Genomic DNA, 20,202 nt, shown 5'->3' on the forward strand with positions numbered 1-20,202 from the left:
CATTACTTTCTGGATGGAAAGCGGATGTAAAGTCCATTTTAGAACCTAAGTTCTTGAATAAAGCAACCTAAAAATGATTACAAAAACGGCCATCTCGGTCAGAAAAAATGACTTTGGGTAAGCCATGGTGAGGAAAGATAGTCTTAATGAATAGCTTAGTAGCTTGAGGGCCAGACAAGATTTTCTTGCAAGGTACAAAGTATGCTTACTTACTAAATATATCAACTATGGTCCACATCATATCATTGTAAGAGGAGTAGTCGGCAAACCAGCAATATATAAAGTCCATTGAAATCTCTTCCCATGGATCTTTGGGAATAGATAGGGGCATCATCTATGGACCACGAACCTCCCATCAATTGCTCATTGAATATAGCATCTCGACTAACAATTGCCTTTTGAGAACTTGGATCGTAAAACTTGTAACCCTTTGAGTTGTCAGAATAACCAATAAAAATAACCTTCAAACGTGAAGGTTCTAGCTTGTGTCGTGTCTCTTTTGGGACATGAATATAAGCAATACACCCAAAGACTTTGAAATGTGCAACAGAAGGAGTTTGGCCTGGCCGCCCATGACTCCGCATGGGCGTCCTCTCCCACTGAACCTCGGATATAGCCATCCGGTCTGCCGTCGGTCACAGGAATTGCAGCCTACGTGACATTACCCCCCCCTTAAGAAGAGTTTTCGTCCTCGAAAACAAATTGGGGAAACCTTTTGGAAATTGCACTACGGCATTCCCAGGTAGCTACCTCCTCATCCCTATCTATCCATTTAACAAGTACCTCCTGGTACACTTTATGTCGGGTTTGTCTGTCTTGATACCCAAGAATTCTTTCCGGTTCATGTGGTATCTTTGGTGGAGTGATCAATTCCACCAAAATATCTAGAGAAACTACGTTCTCTAACCCGTGAACCGATTTCTTCAGTTTACTAACATGGAAGACAGGATGAACTTGAAAACTCTCCGGTAACTCAAGTTTGTAGGCTACGTCCCCAATCTTCTTAAGGACCTTGAAAGGACCGCAATATCTAGGAGAAGTTTTATCACACTTTCCCGTTTGCATGGTTGCTGACTGCGCAGGAACCTTTAAAAATACAAAGTCACCTTCTGCAAAGGTCACTTGTCTGCGTCCTTTATCGGCAAATGTGTTAGCGCGATCCTCTGCGCTACGAATGCTCTTGCGTGCAGCTTTGAGCATATCATTCATATCTTCAAGGAAATCCTTGACAGATTGAATCTTCTCCTTTTCTAGGCCTACAGCCAATCGGAGATCTCGGCTGGAATCCATAAATTAAAGGCACTTACCTTTTTACAGCAGTTTGATGCTGCTTTTTCTGGTGGTAATTACACGGAGTCCTCTCATTAACATGAATGGTGTAAATCCAGTCGTCTCGCTGAATGCTTGGAGCTGTTTATAAGCAAACTCCAATATGGGCAAATATTCTTCCCAATTTGATTGCTTCTTACTTACATAAGAACGCAACATATCCTCTAGAACTTGGTTAATTCTTTCAGTTTGACCATCAGACTCCGGATGATCTGCTGTACTCATACTCAGAGTAGTATCCAACTTTTTGAAGATTTCCCTCCAAAAATGACTGTTTAAGTTTCTATCTCTATCTGACACTATATCTGCGGGCAGGCCATATAGCTTGTAGAGATATTCAATAAAGAGTTTTGCCAACTCTGGCGTTTTTACAGTTTTCTTCGTGGCAATAAACTTTGCCATTTTAGTTAACGTGTCCACTACCACCCACACCGAGTCATTCCCTCGACTCGTCTTGGGTAAACCGGTAATGAAATCCATGGAAATGCTTTCCCATTTCCCTTGAGGAATCTTCAGCGGATGGAGTAGTCCTTCCACCTTAAGACGTTCGTGTTTATTGACCTGGCACTTACTGCATTTCAGCACGTAAGTTTGGACGTTCTTAAACAAACTAGGCCAATAAAACTGTCTTTTTACTAGTGCATAGGCCCCTTCTGAATCCCAGGATGACCCGCACATGGACTATTAAAACTATACCCCGAAGGCTCGGCTAGCCTCTCCGGACTAACTCTCACCTCGCTACCCGCCGCACCTACGGCCAGTCTCTCCGAACTAGCATTATGTGCCGGCGAGGAGGGTGGGCGAGGCTGTGACAAAGTGCGTACGCGTACAGCGCGCCAAACCTCTATAAAGACAGGATCATGCTCACACAAGCCATGATTTGGTATTTCAACCAAAACCTTAAGGCAAATTTCATGCCTTGATTTTGCATCATGTCATTAGCACAGAAGCTAATGTACTGGAGAGCACTCTAGTAGCGCAAGTTCTTAGACCATGCTACTAGATATTTGTAGACTACGCTACCATGTTGCTTCACCAACTTTTTAAAACTTCTCCTTGGAAAGCCCTACGGCCATAGGAGAAATAAACTAGAGCCAATCTAATCATGCATCACAAGGATTAGTTCCAAAGCTGAGAGATACTTTCTCTCTTAGAGTAACATCTTTGCACAAGCATATGCTCTAGAATCTTGTTGAGTTTCTAACTACCATCAATCTACGGATGGTTAAACTCTACTCTAACTCAGAGTAAATGTAAGTTTTGAAAATTTCCATTCAAATATAACAATCAAACTTCCTATCTCTTATGCCATACTTTATGTGCGGGGGCCATATAGTATGCGGAGATGTTTGATAAAGATTCTGGCACCACTACGGGTGTCTCGAGTTACATCCAATCACTTACAACTCTTTGTTGCTATTACCAGACACATCCCTTCAAGTATTGTCTGGACTCACACAACTATTCGAGTTTATGTGATATTTGAGGATATCCCTCCTTTCCCTCAAGAAAGGTTTTTGTCCTCAAAAACTCTATTGTCAAGCGGACTACGCGCTAGTGTTATAGGTCCAAGAACAAATCTAGACCATGTTTAATATCATATGTTATATCTCGAGTCCTTCCAAGAAACTTTTAAACATCTTGCAACGAAGATGTGGTATAGTGTCTACGCACATATGGTGGTACTATTGATAAAATGCTTCGCAACAGATCAGTGGTTTCACACTTGTAACAAAGTGCTTCATTGTTGCATATTATTACCCTTCATAAGCGGTTACACACTTCTGAATTATTTGGGTGGGTTGTACCATCTATCAAGAAAATTCCAAACTACTAATAACCACATTAGCAATCCACAGATAATGACTGAGCTTGCTGCGAAGCCATAGGTTGCTAGATAATTGATGGTAATTACACAAGCTCAATGTCTCATTACATCATACATTCAATATAAATGCAAACATCACAGTACTTCGTGATGATGAACTTAGGAATTTCATCCTATCCCTGTTTGGTGTTGGTATGAGTATAACTATGAGAACATTATTTGCTGCCTCCTCATTATAGCGGCAAAGCTACCTACCCATCACAGGTGGCAATCTCTACCAAGCTATAATCAATGACAAGCAAATAAACGAGTACTCTTGTAAGAACTTCATAACTATATCTCACACCAAACTCATAATCACTACGGATTAAATGCTAGGGCTTGCAAAATTGAATGTTATCTGATAGGTAGAGGGGATCATCAAACTACGGATGACCTCGACAACTCACTAGGACTAGTGATGTGTAACTTTTAAGTTACTCCACTCTCCTTGCTTATTCCATACCATCGAACAAATCGGCCCCTCGATTTGAGCAACGTCAACATATTTATGAGTACCTCGATACTCATGTATTGTGGTTCGGTAATTTAAAATGTTGATCTAGAGTATCTTTCACTCGAGGATCTTAATTATTAGCAGTTATGTATTAGTAGTGAGTAACTACGTACCCACTATCATCACACTAGTAGCTCCATACTAGTCTGTGAGTAACTCCGTACCCAATGGCGTACCTCCCCCGAGTGGGAGTACCATATACAGCCATCTATAACAAGATGCTTAAGTCACTTGCTGCTAAGAAGTGACTACACAAATTGACCCCTCCATTGCACATTGCAGTACAATTTCTGGTATTACAACACGAATTTTTGGACGTCCTTAATAGAGGTCAACTTAAAAACTAGTGCATAGGTCTTGTGGAGTCTCGGCCGACCTAACCACACCACTGGTGACTTTTACAAAAAATGTGGCGCCGAAGTCACCACCTATGTACTTTAACTCCGTAAAGTACATGGTCTTCATCTATCATCTATGGAAAGTTGTAAAACATTCCTGCGAGATGGATTTTTATCACCCTAAAATTATTGTGCACTATTTTAGTGTGAAGAGCTTTTTTCCTGGGTACCATGGTTCACCCCAAGCTCATCTATTGCTAAATTCTCCGATTTAACAAAAGATATGTCTGCCTCCGAACACTCCAGTTCAGCCCCCCCAAACTTTGAGTTTACTTCTTAACACTCCGGTTAAGTCAAAACTCACCAGATACAGTAGGATTTACCACTAAGCTCTCCGGCTTAGCCTTCTATCCTAACTCAGCCCGAGTTTATGTACACTTCATATGTCGGATCCGATACTAACAACAACCAGGCTCATCTGGAGTGAGATACTACTCACTAGGCAAAACTACACTTGCAAAATGCTATAGGGCGTCCCCCATGCATGAAACTGTCCAACCAAACTAGTCTTACTGCTAACCTCTAGATTTAGATCACTCCGGAACTAAATCACTCTGTTAGCACTAGTACACCATCATGGTCTTGCTACCTAGAGCTTCTCCGAACTCTGTAACTGGGTTTTATCCCAACTCATGGCTATATTTGTAATTGTCAAAGTTCAAATTTTATTTTGCACACTTTATCACTACAGACAAGTGTACATACAGACTTGCCAAAGAGTCAAGTTACATGCACAAGCCTTGGCGTCCCATTCCACCCACGATTCCGTGAGAATTTGATGTCCCATACCATCAAATTACCACCAAACCAATTGATGTGACATATAAAAAGGCTCTTTCCCCCCTCGAAAGATCACCACCAACTCTCGAGCAGTGGGATGTCAACGCATGGCAATAAAAAGAAGAGAAAACCATGCTAGTAAGCTTAAGAACAGTTCTCTCGTCGATCAACTTTTATAAGGGCATTGAGCATTACATCTCAAGACTATACCCCTTCAGATTTACCTTTGATTTCTACAAATCAATCCTAAATCTGCTATTATTATCTAGGCATACGCTAATCCTTCAGATTAGTACTCCTAGATAAACCATTCAATTGAGTACTGTTAGCAGCACTCCTAGCCCCTTTATCCCAAGTAATACACACCTTAGGGATTACTTTTACCAGGCAATCACGTGACTAAATCAAACTAGTCACCACTCTCTAGGCCCAAGTAGTGACACTATTTTGTTAATACCAACAAGGGCCAGCTTGCCTCTACGGGCCAAAGCTCTCTTGTTGCTGCAAATAGTAAGCAACTTGTTTGGACACAAGGCATAACCACATCAAGACTACGCTTATATATGGTTCTCATTTGCCAAAGTTTATCACAATCTTCTAGCAATTGTTAAAAGATTGTGAAGGGTTATGAGCACTACGGCTCAATTAGGCTTACCTTGATTTCTCGTGATAAGCACTTCGTCTAATTTGGGCACAACTGACGCCATTGTCGGTCTTCTTAGCCCAAGTGAAACACACCTCAGTTTTATATTTACACTAGCCAAACTACGTGACTTTGATGGTCGATACTAAGTGTATGCTCAGCTTAAATAGTCTCTCCGAACCAAATGTGTGATCACCACATGTGTTATTCTTGAGGTGCTACGGTCATAGACGTGTTCACTAGGCACAACGGCCATAGAACGGCTTTCTCTCGAAGGACTCGACACTATGACCGTGGGATTTGTCTCTCTCTTAGCACGCGGCGCTACGGCCGTGTGAGGTGGGTCTCTTTCGTGGAAAGCGGGCACTACGGCCACACGGCGCGACGGCCGTGTTGGGTTTGTTTCGTGGGGTGTACCGTTGTTTTGTGTGTTTTGTTTTTTTTTTAAATAATAATAAAATAACGGGCCGGGCCGGCCCTCGCCGCTTCGGGCGTGGCCGCCCGCCCGTGGAGTCTCCACACGATTGTGGCTGGCCTCCCGCTTCGGGCTGGCCGCCCGTTATTTTCATTATTCATAAAAATAAATAATGAAAATATATTTAAAAAAATGAATGATTTTTTTTAAACCCCTTTTTTTTCTTTCTTTCTTTCTTTTCTCTCCGCCTGCAGTGCTGGTGGCTGGGCTGCTTTGGCCACCGCCGCCGCGCCTGGCCGGCCGCCCCTTGGCTGGCCGCCCGCCCGCCGCTGGTCGGCGCCGCCGTCGCTGGCCGCGCCGCCGGCCTTCCGTTGCACAGCGCAGCCATCGGAGCCTAGCGGTTGGGCTCTACGCCCCTCAGACGTGCTCTTCGCCCCCAACTTCAACGCAAAATGGCGCTCATGAAGTCGGCGCTGGTTTTTGCTTTCAGCAGCATTGTGGGCTGGTCTGCGCTGGGGCTGCTCTTCGCCCCTTCAAGGCGGGTTCCCCAGTCAGCCCCTTCAACCTTAGTCAGCGCAAGTCTCCATGGGCTCTGCGCCCCCCCCCTTTTCCACATAGCTTCAACGCATCTTTGACAGACATTCAACGCAGAAAATTTCAATCGTATAGAAAAAAAAAATGAAAATTGCTTACCTCCATTGCTTGCTGTGTGTGACAGGGAGAGAGAGAGAGAGAGAGAGAGAGTTCTTCCCCTCCATTCTTCCATGGCTGCCTCCCTCCACACCCTCCATTCGAGATAAGGGTGAGAAGATTGTGGATGAAAACCATCGAGTGGGCTCCGGTCCCCCGTTCATGCGCGGACTCTCACGATCGCCTCGAACCACGCTCTGATACCAGTGTTACATTCCCGTAACGCCGCTACGGGCATTACCACAAGAGGGGACGGCCTCTGGCTCACCACCCAGCCATAGAGGAAGAATGAGGATTGCCCCTCATCCCCCAGGCTATATAGTGTGTGGCCTGCCGTCCACACTAGCCTGGCCACCCATGACTCCGCATGGGCGTCCTCTCCCACTGAACCCCGGATATAGCCATCCGGTCTGCCCCGTCGGTCTCACAGGCATTACAGCCTACGTGACATTACCCCAGTGTTACATTCCCGTAACGCCGCTACGGGCATTACCACACAAGAGGGGACGGCCTCTGGCTCACCACCCAGCCATAGAGGAAGAATGAGGATTGCCCCTCATCCCCCAGGCTATATAGTGTGTGGCCTGCCGTCCACACTAGCCTGGCCGCCCATGACTCCGCATGGGCGTCCTCTCCCACTGAACCCCGGATATAGCCATCCGGTCTGCCGCCGTCGGTCCACAGGCATTACAGCCTACGTGACACCAAGCTATGTTGAAATCTTACCAAAAGGTGCAGTAGTTGGAAGATGATTTTGAACAAAAACGGCTGTCAATATTGCTTTTGCCCAAAAAGAGCGAGATAATCCAGAATGAATAAGCATGCATCTGATTGCATTCAAAATTGTATGATTCTTTCGCTCTGCAAGTCCATTCTATTGGGGAGAATATGGAATGGTATACTCATGGGGGTGGATGCCGTGGTTGATGCAATGATCATAAAATAAGTTGGAAATATATTCACCACCATTATCACTTTGAAGAATTTTAACTCTTCAACCAGTGTGATTCTCCACAGATATTTGGTACCTCTTAAATGTGTCCAATGCTTCTGATTTATGTCATAGCAAAAAGACATTTGTATACCATGAATAGTCATCAATAAAAGTAATGAAATAACGGTAGTAAGACTTGGATGGAGGTAAGGGTCCACAAATATCAGTATGAATGAGATCCAAAAGATCATTTGAATGAATATTTGTAGACATTGGAAATGGCTTACGATGATGTTTGCCTAGAGCACAATATTCACATATCCCCATATGCGGGTGAGATTTGAGGTCCATACCTCTCACAAAGATCATGATGATGAATATCAAGAAGCTTTGAGAAATTTGAGTGAGCAAACCGATGATGACATAGCTTACAATCCAGATCTCATAGACCTGTAACAACATTTGCAACATCCTCATTCAATGAAAGTTCAAAGAGATTACCATGTCGAGGAGCAACCACAATAGTGGTGCCATCCTTTTCGATGCGACACTTTGTATTATCAAATCCAACAAATAGACCAAGATCCATAAGCCGCGCAATAGAAAATAAGTTTCTTACATATAAAACTCCTCATAGTATTTTGGTTGAGGAAGAAGTTCTCAAATACAAGTCACAAATACCCATTACTTGGCAAGTTGTATTATCAGCAAGATAAACCACTTTCTTGATAGGAATTGGATGATAATTGTTTAACCATTGCAATTGATATGTCATGTTTCTAGTAGCACCAGAATTCACAATAAAGAGAGAACCATCACGAACATGTAGTACATTTTCTGGAGAGACATTATAATGAACCAAATTAGCCTCTTGATGAACATTGTCTTCATCATCATAGGATTTTGTTGAGTAGCATAAGCTTGATTTCAAGCTTCATCATAACGCCTCTTGAAGCATCGACTGAATGAGTCACAGGTTGCAGAAGAGGAAGAACCCCTTGATAAATCGACTGGATGAGTCACAGGTTGCAGAAGAGGAAGAACCCCTTGATAAATGAGGTTGCTTATTTGTAATACCGTGTTCTTCATCGTACTCTCGTGCCCAACATTCAGATACCAAGTGACCAGTTTTGTCACAATAAGAACTATGCTTTTGAGGAAATCTCAAACGAGAAGAATTACCTCCTCTTTGGAAGCCAGGAGATGTAAATTGTGAGGAGGAAGAAGGGCGTTGCTGAAATGGACGTCTCCGGACAGCAAAAGCTATCTCTAATTCTTTGTACTCTTGGGCAATCATGATTGTTTCATGAGTTACCGACGTCTGACGATCATGACGTTGAGAATATTCAATCAAAGAAATACATGTATGCTCAAAGTCAATTCCATCCTTGTTAGATAATATAGTGACAATATTATCATACAAAGGATCCTTCACTGTATCAAGAAGGTGTGTAACCAATTGAGTTCGAGGAATAGGATCCCCTATATAGCAGAAAGTTCATAATACCTTTGAATGATTCAATGTGACTAGACATGGATGTACCTACCTTGAATTGAAGCTTGCCTAGAAGATTACGGAGATACAGAATCTCTGTAACAGTTTTCTTCTCAAACATAGTGATACGATAGTTCCATATAGCATATGACGTGGATAACGGATAAACATCTAGCATGAGTGAATCGTTAAGGGCAGAAAGTATATACCGACGAGCAGCCTTATCACGATGAATCCAGTGTGCATGATCAATTTTCCACAGTTTAAAAATAGGACCTTCGGTAATAATAACATCATTCTGAAGTGGATCAATAGGTTGAGGAGGGCATGCAAGAATACCAAGAACAATATCTGCCAATTCGTCTCCTTCCAAAATTAATAGCATCTTGTATTTTCAACCAGGAAATCCTTGGCCTTGGAAAAGAGGAACAGAACGTTGCCCAGAAGGAAATCCGTTAACAAGTATGGTGTTTGCCATGTCGGGTTGTGAGAACACGTACAAGATAAGATCGCAGAACTTGCAGACCATGTACGAGATATGAGAAACATAGCCAAAAAGAGGTATGCCAATTCGTCTCCTTCCAAAATTAATAGCATCTTGTATTTTCAACCAGGAAATCCTTGGCCTTGGAAAAGAGGAACAGAACGTTGCCCAGAAGGAAATCCGTTAACAAGTATGGTGTTTGCCATGTCGGGTTGTGAGAACACGTACAAGATAAGATCGCAGAATTTGCAGACCATGTACGAGATATGAGAAACATAGCCAAAAAGAGGTATGCACCAGACGGCGAGCATAAAGTGATCGTGTAAAAAATAGAACGTGAACCAAAATTAGAACTCTAAAAGTGGAGACCCATGTCTTATGCACGTAAGCAAACTTACAGGTCCATAATAAAAGACGAAAATAATAATAAGAAAAAGTATCGCATTATGACGCAACTTGCACGGCAAGTTTTGTATCTAATTGTAGCTTGTACAGCAAGCATTCGTCTGAAGCTTTCACGGCGGAAAGCTTTGATGATCAAATCCTGCTTACGACTCAGAGACAACTACCTGTTTGCTCTCACAAAGAACCTGTTTTACTGTTTTAGATGCAGTTTGCCTGAACTGTCCTAACTTTTGACTCAGAACTCCGATTGACAAACCATTTTGATAGGATTCACCAGCACTATACCATCTACGCACCAGCGATAATTCTTACAACAAGTGGATGCGATTAAGAAACAATTCTAATTACAACAAGTGGTTTTGGTTTAAAGGATGCGATTAAGAAGCAATTCTAATTACAACAAGTGGAGCTATAAAATCATGTAGGCAACATATAATCAAAGAACCTATCAACCCTACACAAAACTGTTACCAAAGATCAATCTTGTAAGACATGAAATCATAATCATAAATTGAACAAGAATACGTAGATGCTTCCCTTTTACGATTAGAATCGCTCTGATACCATGTTGAGAGAGGGAGAGAGACGAGACAAGAGACACCACATACGCTCCACAAGAATGAATCATATTAGTCACAAGTCACATATATATAGGCAAGACCTAGAGTGAGTTAGGGCTAGCTATATATAGCTCCAACAGAATTTACATCATTCATCTTGGAATTAGCCACATTAGATACATTTTTATTTGGAAAAGTGGGTGCACGAGTGTTGTTAAAAGTGTCAATGCGTGGAGTAACAAATGGTTTACGAAAGTTACGATTGTTTATTTATCTCTTGTTCTTCGCGGGTTTGTTGAGGGTTGAATGTGGCTTGCAAAATTTTACCAATTCGGTCATCCACGGCGTTCGAATCGTGCGGTCATTTGTCGTGGTCTTGTAATTGGCGTTCTGCATCTTGAAGTTGTTGTTCCAACAAATAAATTTGTTGTTCCGGAGTAGCCTTGGGTAAAGGAGTATCCATGTCAGCCTCGGAGTAGTCTCGCATAAAGGAGTATCCATGTCATAATTATTTTGCAATAAAGCGTCGCTTGATGACGGCATGTGAGTGGTGACGTTGAATGAGGTCCTCCTTGTTTGTCAATATCCTTCAAATAAAGAAGAGAGAGAGAGATTGAAAGAGACTGTACTTCTCCCCTCCATGGCTGTATAGAGATTGAGAGAAATATATACTTCTTTGAGCTTTTTTTTAATAAAGAAATATATATATATATATATATATATATATATATATTTGTTCTTCTTTTTTCTTTTTCTTTTTTCAAAAAAAAAAATGGCTGTTGGCTACCATTTGTTTGGCTTCTTTCTCGTCGTACTACTGTGATATGCGGTTTTTTGTTGGCCGTCTATCCTACTGGGGTTGCTACTGTTATTGGCGGCTCTTGCCCACTTTGGTTAGGTAGCTATGTCTTCTCACGCAGCTAGAGTAGCTCAATTGGTTAGAGCGTGTGGTTGTTAATCACTAATTTAGACGTTCAAGCAGGGTTCGGGAAAGTTTTTTTCGGGAGAAGGAATCAAATCCTTTTCAACATTGAATGAGAAGGAAATTGCCATCTTTGAGAGGGATTTTTTTATGTAAAGTAAAAAAATATAACTAAAATATATAAAATTTGAAAGGGTTTTATTTCCTTCTCACCTAAAAATGAGAAGGATTTTACCCAAGTTGAACAAGTTCTAGGCTAAACTGAACCCCTCTTTTCCCGAACCCTGCGTGACGGTTCAAGCCCCAGCGTTGTGCAGTCGTCTGTGACGTTTCTCTCCACACGGCTCTTGTACGCCGTTTTTCTTGTGTCGCCTTGGCACCAGTGGCTGTGGTGTGGCCGCGTCACTGTATGATGGCCTCGACTAATGTCCCGCGCGTGCCATGCCAGGTTTCTGACTAGTGTCCCGCTTGTACGCCGTTGTTCTTGTCTTGTGTCGCCTTGGCACCAGTGGCTGTGGTGTGGCCGCGTCACTGTATGATGGCCTTGACGGTTCTCTGACTAATGTCCTGCGTAGCCGCTGCGTGCCATGCCGGGTTTCTGACTAGTGTCCCGCTTGGTCCGAATTTGTGTCTGTTTAAACTTTATAATCACCCCAAGGCTTTTAAGGTTTAAAAAAAAACATAAGCCATTGTAACCCTACTTGAACTCCAGATAATCTTGTAGGCTCACTTCCATAACCATAGCTTCGAGCTTTTCAAAAAACCATAAGCCATTGTAACCCTTGCCACCACTTGGACTCCAGATAATCTTGTAGGCTCACTTCCATAACCATAGCTTCGAGCTTTTCAAATAAACAAGAAGGAGATAAATATACCAACTATGTACTACAAAAAGAGTCCCATGCATGAGTGAGCACGCTTCCTCATGCATGTATTTATGAATTAGCAAAAAAGCAAGTGCTCACAAATATAGCTTGATACATTCTACTTTGGGTCATTAATATTAAAAAGTAACTTGGTCCCCAAGCTTGTCTATTTACATTAAAATTGTAGCAATTTAATTAAATGAAACTATGGACGGGTGACCATCATTGCACATCGAAATACGACGGCCACGCACCGGCCAAAATCCATCGCACACATGTTACTCCGTGCACTGATCTGCTCACCAAAAACACAAGACACATTAAATCTTGCTTATCCACCCAACATGATGCGACCTCTGCTCCACGCTCTCACGCGCAGCCAATCACGACCATGTGGCAAATGAACGTACCATAATATCACATTAAATATAAAATAATTCCATAATTCTTATTTCCATAACAATGCCATTAGGGGGAAGAAGTTATGGCTTGTTTTAAAGGATTATTGAGCGATTTATAGCCATATACATGTGATTTTGATATCCCATACATGGTGTGAGCATAAGCTTCAAGATTGACATGAGTCCATTGACATATACTCTATCCATGAGAATTGTAATTGTACATATCAATGGTTTTGAGGACGAAACCTTTTGCGTGGGGATGGTTTGTAACAAAGTGGAATGGTCTCGTATGAATAATGGGCCCAAGGCCAATTGACCATTCCCATGGACAACACTTATGATAGTGTGAAAAGAGGGATCTTGTATATAGGCCACATACACCATATTTTTGGTACCTTTTGATAATTAAGAATACATAAGTCTTTTACTCTTTCTTATCTCTCTATACCTAGGCTAATCTTCATAATATACGCTAATCCAAGGCTAATAAGGTTAAATCTAGGATAATCTAGTTGCCACTTTCTTTCAATGTTTGTGTGTTGCCTTTAAATCTTTGAGGAGGAAGGCCTATTTTATAAACCCCTTATCATAACAATACTTATTTTTTTAATTTTCTATAGACCCCTTCTTTTTGCTAAAAAAGTAAATAAAATATACCCTTTTTATTCACTCAAATGATATATTCTCGTATTCTTGAGTGACTCCCCCTCCCCCCCTGTGCCCCACGGTGAGCTTTTAATGTGTATCATTTAAGTTGCTAGTACGTGATACTAGAAATTGTAGGTATTGTGTTGCAACAAATGTATCTTTGAGATTTTTTTATACCACTCTTTTATGTATCTATGAGATTTTTTTATACCACTCTTTTATGATACTAGAAATTGCAAGTATTGTATTGCAACAAATGTATCTTTGAGATTTTTTTATACCACTCTTTTTATACCCACGGTGAGCTTTTAATGTGTATCATTTAAGTTGCTAGTACGTGATACTAGAAATTGCAAGTATTGTGTTGCAACAAATGTATCTTTGAGATTATTTTATACCACTCTTTTATGTATCTATGAGATTATTTTTACAACTCTCTCTCTCTCTCTCTGTCTCTCATGAATATGTGGATGAGTTATATTACTAGAAATTGCAAGTGTTGTGTTAGTATAAATGTATCTTTAAGTTTTTTTTAACAACCCTCTCTCTCTTTTTCATAAAGATGTGAATATATATTGGTGTGTTATTAATGATGAATCTCTCTCTCTCTCTCTCTCTCTCTCTCTCTCTCTCCACATCTTGTGTAGTGTGATGTGTTCCACATGTTATGTTCTAATAGCAACTAAGAACATTGAATAAGCATGCTCTCTCTCTCTCTCTCTCTCTCTCTCTCTCCCCCCCCCTAGATCTTGTGTAGTGTGATGTGTTCCACATGTTATGTTGTAATAACAACGAAGAACATTGAATAAGAGTGCTCTTTCAATGTAAGTGTAGTTAATTCTTGTGGTACAAAATTGCTTCACTCTCAATGTAGTTGTTATAATTTATACCTACGATTACTAGTTCTCAAGACACTATTATGCCAAGAAGTTGAACTTACATATAGCTCAATTTTAGATACAAGCCACAATGCCAAATTCACACATCCCAATTCATGAAAGGAATGTCATTATTTCACATTGGAAATATGGCCATTACATAAGTGTGTGCAATCTTGCGGACATGCCTATCATAGCATCATAAATGGGTATATTCATTATGTAATGTGTGATTACAAATTACAATTCTTAGGATCGAAAGTGGGGCCCAGAGAGGTTGTGCCGTGGTAGTGCGCCCGTCCTTTACCGATGGAAATCTGGCAAGTCATGGGGTGGAGACAAGGGCCGGCCGCGTAAATGGAGCGTTACTGGATTCGTACACTTCTGCCTACTAGGTACAAACCAGCGCAGCGTTCGCATCAGTGACCAGTGTGAAAACGTGCAGCTGCCATCTGTTCCATTTGGACCATTACATTTTTACTACCTGGCAAGCTTTAGTTTCTCAATTTAGAAAATCTCTGACAATCTACAAATTTAAGAAAACAAATCGTAAAATTATTGAGAAAAAACACAGCGTCAAAATTGGCCCGGGAAATTATACCAAATTTTATTTTTAATTTAAAAACTGGGAAAAAGTAATAGGTAAATTCAGCTTGTTTGGCTGGAATGCAAATGCAAAAAATTCTTTACACACCCACTCGCGTCCATGCATGAGTGGTGTACTGGGCCAATGGGGGACACTGCCATATGCAATGAGCTTTTACACACCGCCTCCTCCCACACTGGTCTCCACGCCACGCCCAAATTTCGTTTGACATTAGGCAACGGGACATGGCTGCCCAATCTTTGGGCACAAGTCTCTCCATCCAATCGGCTTCATTGGTGCATCCTTGGTGCTGCTAGGTTTCCCGCCACAAAGAGCGTTCATAAATCCAGCATGTTGCAAATCGATTTCCAGAAGCATACGATTTGCACAGCCGTCTCCAGGTAATCCAACGTTTTTTTTGGGAGCTCTTTGTATTTTCTGCAAATCAACATGCTCTCTACTATCTGCATGCTATTTTTTGCTGCATGCTCTTTATTTTTTGCCCTCTGCTTATCTGTTTATGCTCCATGTTCTGCTTAACTTTATTTTTTGCACTCTGCTCTGTATTTATTACTGTAATTTTAATTTTTGTATAAGAAGGCAAGGAGAAAAATAACACTTTTTGGTTGTGGTTATAATACAGCTAATTTCAAAGGGAAGGAGAACCTAGCTTAACGATGCATGTTGTTTTTGCATGCTGTTTTTTCTACAACATGCACTAGTTGAAAAGACATTGCACTGTTTTTTTCTATGTGTTATGTAGCTGTGACTTTACGTCTTCATCTCAGCACATAGGTAGAAGTTTTGTACATCTTTAGTGTCTCTTGAAGCTTGTTTGTCTGCATCATTTGCATTAGCTTAGGGGTGATAACCACCTCTGCACTGGATCTGGTGTTTTTGTCAAAAGGTTCCACGGGAGTTGTGTCCGAGGAACCTCCCTCTGATGACTTACACGTTCTCTTCTTATTTGTTCGTGGTGGGTGTTTTTGCATGCTATTTTTTTTGCAACATGCACGAGTTGAAAAAGGCATTGCACTGTTTTTTTCTGTGTGTTATGTAGCTATGATTTAATGTCTTCATCTCAGCACATAGGTAGAAGTTTTGTACATCTTTAGTGTCTCTTGAAGCTTGTTTTTTTGCATCATGTGCATTAGCACAGGGGTGGTAACTACCTCTACACTGGAGCTGGTGTTTTTGTCAATAGGCTCCATGGGAGTTGTGTCCGAGGAACCTCCCTCTGATGACTTACACGTTCTCTTCTTATTTTCTCATGGTGGGTGTTTTTTTGCATGGTGTTTTTGCTTGTTGTTTTTTCTGCAACATGCACGAGTTGAAAAAGACATTGCATTATTTTTTTCTGTGTGTTATGTAGCTGTGATTTAACGTCTTCATCTCAGCACATACGTAGAAGTTTTGTACATCTTTAGTGTCTCTTGAAGCTTGTTTGTCTGCATCATTTGCATTAGCATTGAAGTTGAGTGATTAGGTGTGCAATTAAAGCTTATAGTGCTTAACTTTACTTGGGTGCTGATTATGTTAGTTGGGATGCCATAGCACATGGGCTATGCTATGCATATGATGGAGTTAATGATTCGAAGCTTTGTGTGTAGGTGTTTATGGAGTTAAAGATCACACTTAAGTTTGGGAAACAATTCCATTGGTTGTATATCACATCATGCTGAGGGCCATGGCTAGAAGGCCATCACCTTGATAGAGCATGGATGAAGACATCTTCTAACCTTTGAGCTTTGGATCCAATCATTCAGAATGGGTTGCAAGTGGGTCTTGCTGAGGTTACAGCTTTCGTGCAGACCAAGATCTCAGCGGTGGTGCGGAGGGTACAGTCTTGGTCTCTAGCCTTGATCATGGCACAAGCTTGGGAGACCGCCTCCTCGAACTCCACTGCTGCAGCACCGCTGCTGCTCTTGATATTGTGGTGGTGCAGCACAGCCAGCAGCGTCACATAGTCGCCTTCGGCGATCTCGGCCTCGAATGAGAGCACGTCGTTGATCCAGCTGACATGGTCCACCACAGCATCGTGAAAGGCTTGCAGCAGCGGATGGCTCAGCGTCGCGTCATCGAGCTCTACGCCCAGCTCGAACTCGCACGCCACCAAGGCGACCGGGATGGCCGCATCCTGTCGGCGTAGCCGTATGTACTCCTCTACATCCGGCAGCTTCCCTTGCTCTCTCAGCTCGACAAACGCCAATATACCTTGGAAGTACTCTTCCAAGAGCGCGGCGAAGCGCTTCTGCTGGATGCGCGGCATGCCCAGCGCCCGCATCTCACCCCACCACTCCTTTCCCACAGCTATCACCAGTTCCAGATCTTCTTCTGAGAAACAGCTTCGGCCACTACCTCGACTAATTTCTGGCCCACCGGTGCCTACATTCAGAGCTTCCTTCCCTCCGAACATCGCCTCCATCAGCAGAGCGCATAAACCCCTCGCTGCCGCCAAATCCTTCCCCATCATCTCTGCATCATCCACCAGATCATCCAAAAGGAAGAACCAGTAATTGAGCTTCACTAAAGTTAGGGACCTCGCCACGCAGCTACCGTTGGGAAAGAGCATGCACGCAAACAAATCGTAGCGAATCTTGCGCTGCTGCTCTATTCTCGAGGCCGGGTAGCGCGACGCCACCCACGACACCCACGATCGAGTTAGCTCCACCAAGGCCTCCTGTCTGGGGTGGTGCTTCACCGGGAATGAGCACTCCAGGTGCTGTGGGACGCGGAAGCTTTCGGCAGCACGGTTGAGGAGGCTATGGATACTAGGAGCGGGTGGCGCGTGGACCGACCGAACACAGTGGAAGGCTGCTTTCCGCCGCCGCTCTATTTCAGGCATGGGCGCTAGCAGGGCGGGGCGGCCGCTGAATCGCGACGCCAACCGCGATCCACTTGGCTCCACAAGAGCCTCATGCCTGGGGCGGTGGTTCAGGGTGACTGATGAGCACACATGGTGGTGTGAGCTTGGCTTAAGGAGGTTATCCATATGAGAAACGTGCATGTGTGCAACTGATCATCTAGCCCTTCTTAAATAAAATGGTGACTCCATATGTGAGCTTGGCTTAAGGAGGTTAAAATAAATATAATATAATATAATACGCCGGCTGCCCAGCTTTATATTATTTGAAGTAACATATAATATAGCTACCTTTGTCTTGTACTGTTATTGCAACTGTTCAATTGGCGGAAAGTGATTAGTTTATTATTTTAGTCTTGTACTTTTATTGTGGAAAGTGAGTAGTCTATTATTTTAGTCTTGTACTTTTATTGTGAAAAGTGATCAGTTTATTATTTTGAACATTAATATGTGCCAAAAAGTGATCACTTTATTATTTTAGTCTTGTACTTTTATTGTGAAAAGTGATCAGTTTATTATTTTGAACATTAACATGTGCCAAAAAGTGATCGGCTTGGAAAGTGATTGTCTGTTCAATTGGTGGAAAGTGATTAGTTTATTATTTTGAACTCGTAACATTTAAGTAAAGTCTTGTACCTTTATTGCGAAAAATGATTAGTTTATTCTTTTGAACTCTAACATGTGCCAAAAAAAAGATCACTTTATTCTTTTGAATTCTAACATGTGCCAAAAAGTGATCAACATCTTGAAGTGAAAGGGGGATTGTGGTTGGCCCCGCTGAATCGTGACGCCAACCACAATCCACTTGGCTCCACAAGAGCCTTATGCCTGGGGTGACGGATGAGCACTCCATGTGTGAGCTTAGCTTAAGGAGGTTATCCATATGAGAAATGTGCGTGTGTGCAATTGATCATCTAACCCTTCTTAAATAAAATTATCGAAATATAATATAATATAATATACCAGTTTTGCCGAACTTTATATTAATTGAAGTAGGCAACATATAATATAGCCACCTTTCTCTTTTAATAATATAGCCATCTCATTTTTGGATTTCCCGTCTTGCATGGGAGCTAACTAATTTAGGTTTTGTAACCAACATTTTGTTATTTTTATTTTTGGCTTCTTTTAAGTACCTTTAGTACTGTGAAATAGTTTATTTGAAAGGTGGCTTTACACCTTACTCAATTACACCTATCTATTTTAGGTGGGGCGGCTGCTAAATCGCGACGCCAACCGTGATCCACTTGGCGCCACAAGAACTTCATGCTTGGGGCGGTGCTTCATGGTGTGTGAGCTTAGCTTAAGGAGGTTATCCATATGACAAATGTGCATGTGTGACAATGATCATCTAACCCTTCTTAAATACAATTGTCAAAATATAATATAATATAATAGGCCGGTTGTCGAACTTTATATTAATTGAAGTAGGTAACATATAATATATCCACCTACCTCTTTTAATAAAATCTTTACACCTTACCCATCTAATTAATGGATTTTGCTTTTTTTTTCAAATGCATGGGAGCTAACTAATCTAGGTTTTGAATGACGTCCGTGTGACCAAAACGCCCCATATTTGTGATACTACAAATAGCACATAAAGATTGTTGATGGACAAATAATAACTGAGACATGTAGAGAAAAAAAAGAGAGACATGTAGAACTTAAACACTTACATGCCAATCGCATCCTTTTGTAAGCTCCTCCTCCTCCTCTGTTACAGTCAAACCAGCATGTTTGGCTTCTAAAATTGTAGCTTCTAGCCATCTACCTGTGGGAAAGTCCGGAAGAGCTTGCAGACCTTCTGGATATGGGAGATTTCTTGTAGTGCGATTTCTTCTGAAACTTAAACGATCTTGTACTCTCTGTCGCTTGAGAGCTTCATATGTCTCAATCCACTTCTCCGTTACATGCGAGTTCAAGATGCAAAATTTGTTGATTTTTTCCCGCAAATTGTTATCCATCTTTCTCTTAATACCTTGGCCTTGAGGTTCCTCACCAATGACTCGCCTGTTAGACTCTTGAGACCATAGTCGAGGTATCTCTGGATCTAATGAACTTAAATATTCTGTGATGTAAACAAGGGACTCTTGTATCAGCCACCCTTCTGACATACTTCCCTCCGGGCGAGCCATTTGGCGAACAAATCCCTTTAATGTCTTCATAAACCTCTCCAAAAGAACATCCATCTTGAATGGACTGTTCCAGCAACTGCAACCTCATCTACAACATGAACTAGCAGATGCATCTGGATTGTTAATAAACTTGTAGGAAAAACTTCTCTACCATGCAAAGTGCCTCTATGGAGTTTAAACGCGCTGTCTCCAAAGTGTCTCTCTTTATCTCTTTTGAAGAAATCCAACACACCAATGTGCTAATCTTAGAGATAGTAGCTCTAATGTCTTCAGTGAGACAATCCTTTATTGCTATGGGGAGCACAAATTGTAAAAACTTATGCCAATCATGACTCTTGAGGCCACTAAGATCATCATCCTTTGTAAATGCACTTTTCAAG

General features: G+C 41.8%; 1 protein-coding gene across 1 annotated transcript; it reads right to left on the reverse strand.

Moving 5' to 3' along the window:
- Positions 1 to 16,568: 16,568 nt before the first annotated feature.
- On the reverse strand, positions 16,569 to 17,780 carry LOC147631950 (microbial Terpene synthase-like protein 13). The gene has a single exon (XM_086807908.1). It carries the CDS (start codon positions 17,664 to 17,666, stop codon positions 16,584 to 16,586), a length of 1,083 nt encoding a protein of 360 aa, XP_086664034.1. The 5' UTR covers positions 17,667 to 17,780; the 3' UTR covers positions 16,569 to 16,583.
- Positions 17,781 to 20,202: the final 2,422 nt, after the last annotated feature.

Source organism: Cibotium barometz, chromosome 14 (genome assembly GCF_041138505.1).
Source record: "Cibotium barometz isolate CiBa-2024 chromosome 14, ASM4113850v1, whole genome shotgun sequence".
NCBI classification, from domain to species: Eukaryota; Viridiplantae; Streptophyta; class Polypodiopsida; order Cyatheales; family Cibotiaceae; genus Cibotium; species Cibotium barometz.